The following is a 9,106-nucleotide window of genomic DNA, read 5'->3' as shown; positions in this document are numbered from 1 at the left end:
CGACCAGATCAGAGAATCCGAGCTTCAACCCCAATTAGGAGAAGAGGACGATGCTGGCATTGACGGAGAGGCGGCGATTGGAGCCGAAGAGGCTGAGATCATCGTCGTCGTCATCGCCAGAGAAGAAGTCGTCGTTCAGAGTTCCGACTCTGGTGAGGTGGAGGAAGGGGCGGCGGCGGGGTCGGATGAGGATGATTGGGGGCGGATGTGGTGGTGGTTAGGGGCAGCGAGGTCGAGGCGGGAGAGGAGGGGGAAAATGAAAATGGGAAAGGAAAACGATTATAGATCGTTTTCAGATTTTGATGATTTTTTTTAAAACAATTAGAAAACGTTTTCAATTTTGCTTTTCAAGAAATGCGGTGCCAAACAATAATCTCAGAGTATTTTTATTTTTTGGTTCTTGAAAAACATGAAAATCGTTTTTGAAAATGCTTCCAAACAGGCGCTAGAGTTCTGATTCTTGATCATGATTTTTAAAATTATAATTTTCAATTAAAAAAATACTAAAACAGAGCTAAAACAATAAATCTGTTGTGTACCCATATACCAAATATACAATTCGTATCCAGATATATAATCGTAGGTTAAGCCAAGAAACACAAATCCTTGAACATTTCATCAATCAACCTCACACGTCCCACACTTTTTTCTCTGTTGATTTTTCCATAACTTTTCGAGCACGTTTTCGTAGTCGACTGGCCCGGTGGCACGTAATTTTCTGGCGAACCAATTTGCACTTTCGTAATGGTGGAAACTACATTCATTTTTCAGTCATCATTGTGATAGGTTTAATTGGCTACAAACAAGCGTTAATAATTTATATTTTAAGTTGGCACAGTCCTTTTCCATGTCGCTTTTCCAAAACGTAGGGACCTCATAAACGGGATCATTCTACCTTAAAGATTAACAGCAGCGACTCTGAAGAACTTTGAAGAGATCTCTCATGTTTTTAGAAGTAAATACCGTACAACATTTTTATTTTAAGATGTATTGTGCGGTCTGTTTATTTTTTCCTTTTTTTCTACTCATTTAGTGGGTGTTAAAATGATCTGAATTACTATAATCGAATTGACTTGTTTTAACGACACAAATTTTAATGGATCAGATTGATTTCACATTATCAGGTGACTAAAAAACACCGAAACAGGTTGCATTACACAGCTTAAAAATGGATTTAACACCATTTTGTTCTATACTTTTGGGTTACACGTTCCCCGCACACAAAAGTACCCAATATGGATTGTGGTTTCTGTCCTCGTTTCCTGCAATATTGGAAATCAATGCCTGTTGTTTCACTTGTAATTGAGAAATATACGCTAATTAGTCCATGTGTTTTGAAGCTTAGAGTCGACATAATGACATGTTGCTTTCACCTAATCAAGAAGTTATGAAGACGCGTCTCTATAAAGCTAAGACAACATTTCCAAATTGTCAATTATGTTTGGCAAGTGGTTAGATTTTGGGCTACATAATAGAATCATAAAGGTATGTATGGTTTAACTTTTAGGGGCTGTCTATAAGTAATTAACTGGGTGTGAATTATTAGTGTGTATTTTGGGGAACAATTTACTACAAAGTATAGACTTTATAATAGGTGAATAGAATATCACTAAGATGGGAAAGGCGTGTGCATATATTTACTACTCGACAACATAATTAGCTAATCTCATCGTTGTTTTATGCTGTCAGTGGTACTACACTTCATTAGTGCACAAGCAAACTGTAGGTGAAGCCAAACTTTTGGACTTTTGCACTCTATTGCTTCACGGCGATGCGTTAAAAAAGGGCAGAAAATGTGCCGTTTAATAGTTTGATCGTGCTCATGAATATAGCATGAATTAAATGGGTACGTAAAGTGGCCATATACGTAAAAAAACTGAGCTTGTTTTTCCTTTGGTAGAAAAGAAATATGTGGAGTGGTGATCCACCGTAGCTATCCCTTTTGACTTGGCCATAGAGGCCCCTACATACTAATTGTAATTGATATCCGTACCGAGTCTTAACTACTATTTATGTCAAGAGACAAAAGCACGTTATCTTACTTTCAGACTACTAATGAAAATTGAGCCGGTAACTTAAAAAATAGTCTCAAACACTTTTGATGTGCCTCGAACTTACTTGAAACCTCGCATCTACTAAAACCACTCGAGAGTAAGCCCCATGCATATAAACTACCACTGTTGGGCGTGGGACTAGTACTTAAACCCTCTGTGGTTACAGTCATAGTTGGCTCGTAAATGTAGATAGTTTGAAGTAATAAGATGGTCTGTAATTGCACTTCTGACCCACGGAGTTATTGAGAACAAGAAGCCTTGAATTTCAAGCCAAACTTATTCTTTGATATAATCAGATGAGGCAGAAATCTATAAAAATCGCGTGAGAAGGTATGTATTAATCTGGTTATTGCTGAGAGTCCATAGAATGTCTTGAATCATGACAAAAACGAATACAAAATTGAGCACTTTGACTATTTCTTTACAGGTGGAACTTTAGATTAGTTTATACAACATTGACAAAAATAAAACAACATTAATCTTTCACTATCTCCTTGATTGAATTTGAATGGAGGCCTTTCCGCTAACTCCTGATAACTGCTTTAAGTTAGTAAGAGCATCCTGAGCATGCCTCTTCGTGTTCGGATTACCACGTCTAAAGGCTTCGACCAACGCCCTCACTAGAGCTTGATTCAGTGAGAGCGGTTGATTATGGTTTTCCACTCTCAATATCCTCTCTATTATCCAAATTGTCTTTTCCTGAAGTTCATCGGATCGAGCTTCTATGAAAAGATCAATCACGCCATTGATGACACCTAATCGTTCAAGCTCATCTGCTGCTCTCTTAAAACTGCTAGAAGTATCCATCACAAGTGTTGATAGTGCTTCTATCGCAGCAATTTGAACAACTGTGTCCTCGTCTGTGAGAAGCTCAACTAGGGGCTTGATACAGTTGCTCTTTAGCAAGCACCACTGACTCTCTTCCTCACATGGAATGGAGTGAATTGGGCACATGGAAGGTTGGGAAGAAGCCCTTCCACACATGAAGACCAAGGAAGAGCAGAATCCTTGAGGAGGCTGTGGTTCAGAGTCCCGAGCAGCAAGTTGCCTTCCACACTCAGACAAGTTTTTCAATCCCACAGCAGCTAGTTGTTTCACTCTTGGTTTTGATGGATAACAAAGCTGCTCACAGAAAATTGTCATAAGTGAATTCTCTCTAACCGTTTGAAGAGTTAGCAGATCAATGCTCCTTGTAAAGTGGAGCAAAATACCAAGAAGACCTTCCAGCATGCTTGCTGCATGCTCTGTGACCCTGCCCTTGGAGTTGCGACACTGAGTTTCAAGAGTATTAACTGCCCATCTTACAAAATCAGCTCCTAGGAGTACTTTCACTTCATCTTCAGAAAGGGACAGGTTAGCAAGTATACGTGCAGCATCAGATCTCTCGCCACCTTTATATTGGTTATCTAATAATCTGTCTCTAAACAAGGTAAGCTTGTTAGAAGCTCTTAGATCGTGAACTAGATCTTGACCAAACCTTTCTGAAAGTACTCTGGAAAGCCTGAATGCATATTTTCTGTTCTCAACTTCTGGGTGCTCAAGAAAAGATAAAATAGTTCCAACACCTCCGCCAGATTTGATATGAGAAGCTACAGGTTCTGTAACAAAAAAAAAAAAAAAAAAAAGACAATGATGTTATTATATTATATTTTTCTGGATGCAAATTTATAGGCATTTTCCCTTTGCATAAATGATAAAGTTGAGAAATGAAATTGAGATACATTTCTCTGCAGTTACTTTGATCTGCAATGGCTTCCATTAATTTAGATCTACTTTACATGTAAACTACTGGCCTATAGGTAAATATATTTGATGAAGAGTGAGACTTTAGCATCGCAACAATATGATGCAGTAGCTGAACTAGCATCACTTGCATAGTCACATGAATAATGCTAGACTACTAAACAACACGGGATTACCTGACGCCTGGGGGGAGGATGCAATTCCACATAGGATTTGGAGAATAGATGCTTGATATCTAGAAGAGACTTCCAGTAAAAGTGCTAGAAGACTATATACAATTGATTCTGACTGCATAGAATGCCCTTCCTTGTCAGCAGATGCTAATTCCCAGTGTCCTGGATTTGATACTATATTTGCCATTATTAATGCAGCCAATTCCTTTGATTCAGATGATGTATCCTGATTTCGAGAAAGGATATCTGTAAGAGCTGGAAGGACATTTGAATCAACGAGGATGGTTGCATTGTCATCTAAACTTGACAAGTTATGCAGCGCCTGCAAGCTTGATGCCTGCGCTGCTGGCTTGGATAGCATCTCAACTAGCATTTTAGCACCTTGCCTAGCAAGTTGTTCCTTTCCATTATTTGTCAAGGTCATTTTTCCGACAATAGATGCCATTTCTATTTTGATATCATCAGAACCTGTTGCCAAAAATTAATATGTAACTGCAAAATCTCATCTAATTATTAACAAAAAAGGTGATTTATTTCATGGGTTCTCCTATTTACTCATTAGTATTCTATCAATCAAAAAAAAAAAAAAAAAGAAAGAAAAGAAAAGAAAAGAAAAAACCGTCCTTGCTGATTTGTACTCTTATTAACCTGTAGTCACCACAATATGAAACATTCAGGATGATGGAGGCAAAACCCAGCACACAGCGTACCTTCACAAAGACGGTTAAGCAAGGGCTCAAATCTCCCTGCTGCAGCTAAATGCATAATATTATCTTCTGCCTTCTCCATCCGCTTTAAAACCTGCTCTGCTAGATTGGATAAAGCAGGATGCTCTAGGTTTCCTGACATACTTGAGAGAAGAAGCAATGCGCCTTTTTCAGATGCAATTTTGATGCAACACGCTTCATCACTACCAAACTCAAGTAATAACTTCACTGCACACTCTCTCTCTTTCTCTGAGCTAGCCATGAGACTATGTATAGCCAACTTAGTGGTGCCATCTTCAAGCATGATTCTCTAGAAACGTCCAAGATATTCCATCAGAAATTACTACTCTAACAATATCCTAAGGAGAAACAACAATAAGAAGGATGACTAGATTTCAAGACATTTCTCAAGAGGTTAAAAAAAAAGCGGTCTAATCCTATTAATCAGGGAGAAACTATAAGAAAAGGTAAAACTTGATGATCATAAGAGAAAAAAGACTAGACTTTAAGACAGCCCACCTTGCTTTCTTCATCCTTGGCCATGCTAAGCAGAGCCAACAGGCATTTGCTGCGCAAGTTCGTCCCAATGCTCTTGGAACTATTCCTCAGCAGCTTCACGATCAGCTCAACAATACCTGCATTGCGAAATTTGTATCTGCTCACAGGATGCTCCTCCGAAATCTTGTAAACATTATCCAACACTCTCTCCACAAAATCCACCGAAGGTGGCTCCTCGCCGAGATTCTGCACCGCGATTTTCACTTGAATTTCGACGTTCCTGTTGAGCCACTCCTCTATTGCCCCCGCCAACCCGATGTTCGGCTTCAGCTCCAACGTCCCGAGCACCTGCCCGGTGACCGGACACGTGGGGTCTCGGCCATCCTCCAGGCACCGCTCGAACCAGTACTCAATGGCGGCTCGCTCGTACGTCTGCGAAGACTCCAACACCACGGGCTCCTTCATCACCTCCTTCGTCAGGGGACAGATGAAGTTCTTGAACGGCGAGATGTGAGCGTCGTCCTCGAATTCGATGTCCAGTTTCCAGGTTGCGACGGTCGGCTCCGTCGACCAATTCTCCATGATTCGCTCCAGCGACGAGAGAATCCGCCTCTCGGAGACCGACCTCGACTGAGCGACGTCGTTTTTGAGCAGCTTGATCTGTTCGGACAGAACGGCGTGGTTCTCAGGGTCGACGCCTAGGGCACGAGCTAAATCCATGACGATCGCGCTCTCGACGGCCTTGCTCGTCTTCGTTTGCCTTCGCTGTCCCTCTTTCTGCAACGTACAGTGCACTCTTTCTTCGTTCTCTGTAACCTGAAATCAAATCCAAATCCAATTCAAATTGTTCAGAACAAGAACAAATTCGTGAAGTGCAAAATTACATACATAAAGTGAAGTACTTTGAAGTTAGCTTGCTTCATGTCCGTGGAGAGATCGGCGATCTTCTTGCGAAGGTCTGGAAGGTCGGGAATGGCGGAATCGAGCAAGTTGAGCCATCTGGAGATGGCCAGGGTTCGCTCCTGGATTGACGCGCATAGAGAAACGCAGTTGACGAGCACCAAGGTCTTGCTTTTCGTACGGTAAAACCTAACCATCTCGCCGGCGCTGGCGAGGTCACCTGCGATGCCTCTGAGAGCGGTGTGGACGGAGGGAGGGAAGTCGGAATAGTCCGGAGACCGCGAGGACCGGAGGAGATGGTTGGTGGCGAGCTGGAGGCGGTGGGCAAAGCCGGAGAAGCGGCGTGTGACGTTGGAGGAGTAAGATTGCTGGTTGTTGTCATTGTCCGAGCAGAGATAGGAGAGAGAGGTTTGGACGGAGTCGACGGCGGCGGAGAAGGAAGGGAAGGATGATTCCGACGTCATTTTCCGGCGACTGGTTGACGGCAGCGATTGCAGAGGCGGATCGGCATGTGGAAATGGGTTTGTCTGATTGGGGAATGTTTTAAGGGTCGGTAACGGTGTTGCTTCCATATAGTTTCTGGTTTACCAACGAACTCGAATGTTCTTCTTTCTTCTGGTCTGAACTGGACGAGAGAGGGTCAACTCTTTGACTTCAGCAATATTTTCCTTTTTGTTTAATATTCTTTTTTTTTAATGATCCATAAAATAAATTTCTTTTATTTTTGGTCATTACGCTGGCATATGATCCACTTGGCTTCGATTATTTCAAATCCAGATGGATTAATTTACCCCAGTTTCCAAGAATCTTTCTTCTTTTGAAAGACAATTTTGTTGTTTATGAATATCAAATATATTTTCAGAATATTTCTTTTCTTTCTTTGGTTAACCTTGTTTTAGAAAATAAAAACACTGTTTAGAAGATATGTATGTGAAACATGCTGTCTTTGGGGTGCGCGAAAGACAATTTTGTCGTATGCTCACTTACTTTGATATATTTTTTTTCTTTCTTTTTTACTACAAATTTATATCAATGTAAATAATTAAATAAAATTAAAATAATTTCTTTTTTCATGCTTATAATTTAATTCTTGTGTTATGCCTATTACTTTTTATTTTTCAATCTATTTTTATTTTCTAAATATAATGCTAAATCTAATTTTATATATTGATAATGTAAAGTAATCACGTCTCAACTTTTAACACGAAAGAAGAGAGTAATTAACAAAATCTAATTACTAATTAGTTATCCTAATTTATATAATTAATTTGGTGTGATTAAAAAAATTTAATTACTAATTAGTTATCCTAATATTAAGATAGTTAGCATAATATACAATTTTTTTTTTTTTAAGTTCAACACACAAAAATCTATTAAAATTAAAAGGGTAAGTAAGTAAATTTATAACAATTTATTCTGATTCTAAAAATAAATAAACACATAAATAAGATTAAGACTGCTTCTGACTCTAATTTTTTAAAATTTAAATAAACAACTTATTCTAACTCTAATTCCTATCGAATCCGTATAAATAAACATGCCGCTAATATGCTTTATATCTGATCAATCATTTGAACAGGCATCGTTGACTTTTTTTGTCACAATACCAACGTTGACGGGCCACTCTGAGAAGGCCTGTTTTTGCTCATTGGGCTTGGCGGCCCAGAAAAGCCCAATCTATAAGGAAGAAAGGGCCCGATTTACCGGGGCAGGAGATTTGGATACTTTCTCTCTCGACTTCTTCACTCGTGTCGTCTTCTCCTTCTTCTTCTTCGTCTCGCTCACTCTGATCTCCATGGCAATGGATCGCGCACAGATTCTTCTGATAGGGTTACCTCTTTTTCTCTTCGTCACCGATCTCATAAGCCTCTTCACGCCACCTCCCAAACCTCCTCACCACCGCCACCACCATCCGCCTCACCACCACCATCCTCCTCATCACCACCACCCAGTCCCACAGCATCCGCAATCTTCAGTTTCCACAGAAACCCTAGAGTTTCCCTCTCAGGTAATTTTACCGAATCTCAGGTCTTATTGAAATAGAATTATTCGATTCTTCTTCTTCGACCTTGTTTTTGTTTATAATATATCTTCTTTTGAATTTCAGAAGGAAAGAGGTGTCGTCGGCGGAATCGGCCTTGGTAACAAGATCGACATCAGTTTCTGTTCGTCCTGCTCGTACAAGTATTTCTCGAATTCTATATGTTTTTCTTTGTCTTTATTTCTTTTGTTCCTTTTCTTGATTGGCAGTTGATGGTGGGTTTTGTGTGGTTCTTGGATTTGGGGTTTGATTTGGATATGTACTTTTGTATTTGCAGTAGGGATTCGAAAGTTATAATTTTTAGTAATAAATTTGGTTTCTTTGTTTTGGTTCGTGTTTAATTCACCTGGAAATTGGAACAATTGATTTATTAAGCAGAAGGAGATTGTTGGGCGAAAAAAAAAAATTGAACAAACGAGAGAAGTGTTAAGAGAAATTATTTGGTTTAATCTATCTGAGGCAGTATCTAGCGATAGTGCACATTTCTTAGAGTTAATCATTATGAAAAAGTGAACATTACCAAACTTTGACAAAATAATATGAAAATTCAAAGCTCAGAAACATTATCAAACTTAAACATTCATTAATGGAAGAAATCTTTGTTTTCTTATCCTACTACAGAATCCTTGGAACCATTAAGTTGCTGCTAGCTTTGGGGCTAGTTGCAGAATGTTTTAAGCTCCGTTCTAGTGGTGGAAAATAAGCTGGGGTGACCATTTTTGCTAGTTCAACTTTTTCCTTTTGTTTTCTCTCTCTTGCCCATATTTTATTTTCGTATTGGGTTTGAGATGTAATTTATAATTGCACATTCTTCTATTCATCAAAACTAGATACAATTGTTGATTTCATACTTTCATATCTCTCTTCGTTTTTAGGGGAACTGCTCTTACAATGAAGAAGCTGTTGGAGACTGCTTTTCCCGGGGTTGATGTTGTTCTTGCAAATCATCCCCCAACTTTCCCAAAGCGTTTAATAAGCAAATTGGTCCCC

The 9,106-nt window shown here is 39.5% G+C and overlaps 2 protein-coding genes across 3 annotated transcripts in view; one reads left to right on the top strand and one right to left on the bottom strand.

Moving 5' to 3' along the window:
- Nucleotides 1-2,447: 2,447 nt before the first annotated feature.
- On the bottom strand, nt 2,448-6,680 carry LOC21391002 (U-box domain-containing protein 44). 2 transcript variants are annotated; one of them, XM_010104498.2, is made up of 5 exons: nt 6,078-6,680; nt 5,197-5,991; nt 4,681-4,987; nt 3,974-4,438; nt 2,448-3,652 (listed from the first exon to the last, which is right to left on the bottom strand). In XM_010104498.2, exons 1-5 carry the CDS (start codon nt 6,645-6,647, stop codon nt 2,541-2,543), a joined length of 3,249 nt encoding a protein of 1,082 aa, XP_010102800.1. In that variant the 5' UTR covers nt 6,648-6,680; the 3' UTR covers nt 2,448-2,540. The 2 variants fall into 2 exon arrangements, with proteins under 2 accessions (XP_010102800.1, XP_024025482.1); XM_024169714.1 differs by having other exon boundaries at nt 3,974-4,225.
- Nucleotides 6,681-7,801: 1,121 nt separating this feature from the next.
- LOC21391001 (selT-like protein) overlaps nt 7,802-9,106 on the top strand; it is a 2,334-nt gene continuing 1,029 nt past the window's right edge. The window contains exons 1-3 of the mRNA XM_010104497.2: nt 7,802-8,083; nt 8,183-8,259; nt 8,992-9,106. The exon at nt 8,992-9,106 is cut by the window's right edge and continues 204 nt beyond it. Of these exons, the coding sequence (XP_010102799.2) occupies nt 7,871-8,083; nt 8,183-8,259; nt 8,992-9,106 (405 nt within the window). The 5' untranslated portion in view covers nt 7,802-7,870. The remainder of the gene's footprint in view (nt 8,084-8,182; nt 8,260-8,991) is intronic.

The sequence above is a fragment of the Morus notabilis genome, unplaced genomic scaffold (assembly GCF_000414095.1).
Source record: "Morus notabilis unplaced genomic scaffold, ASM41409v2 Scaffold685, whole genome shotgun sequence".
NCBI lineage: Eukaryota > Viridiplantae > Streptophyta > Magnoliopsida > Rosales > Moraceae > Morus > Morus notabilis.
The sequence above is the reverse complement of the archived record's forward strand: the minus strand, read 5'-3'. Positions and strand labels throughout refer to the sequence as shown.

Excerpts from the sequence above, each read along its gene's own strand:
- LOC21391002 (XM_010104498.2), bottom strand. The coding sequence starts at position 6,647 with ATGGAAGCAACACCGTTACCGACCCTTAAAACATTCCCCAATCAGACA. Across the intron at positions 4,988-5,196 it reads CCAAGGATGAAGAAAGCAAG|AGAATCATGCTTGAAGATGG; the intron begins GTGGGCTGTCTT and ends GGACGTTTCTAG. Across the intron at positions 3,653-3,973 it reads ATCCTCCCCCCAGGCGTCAG|AACCTGTAGCTTCTCATATC; the intron begins GTAATCCCGTGT and ends TTTTTGTTACAG.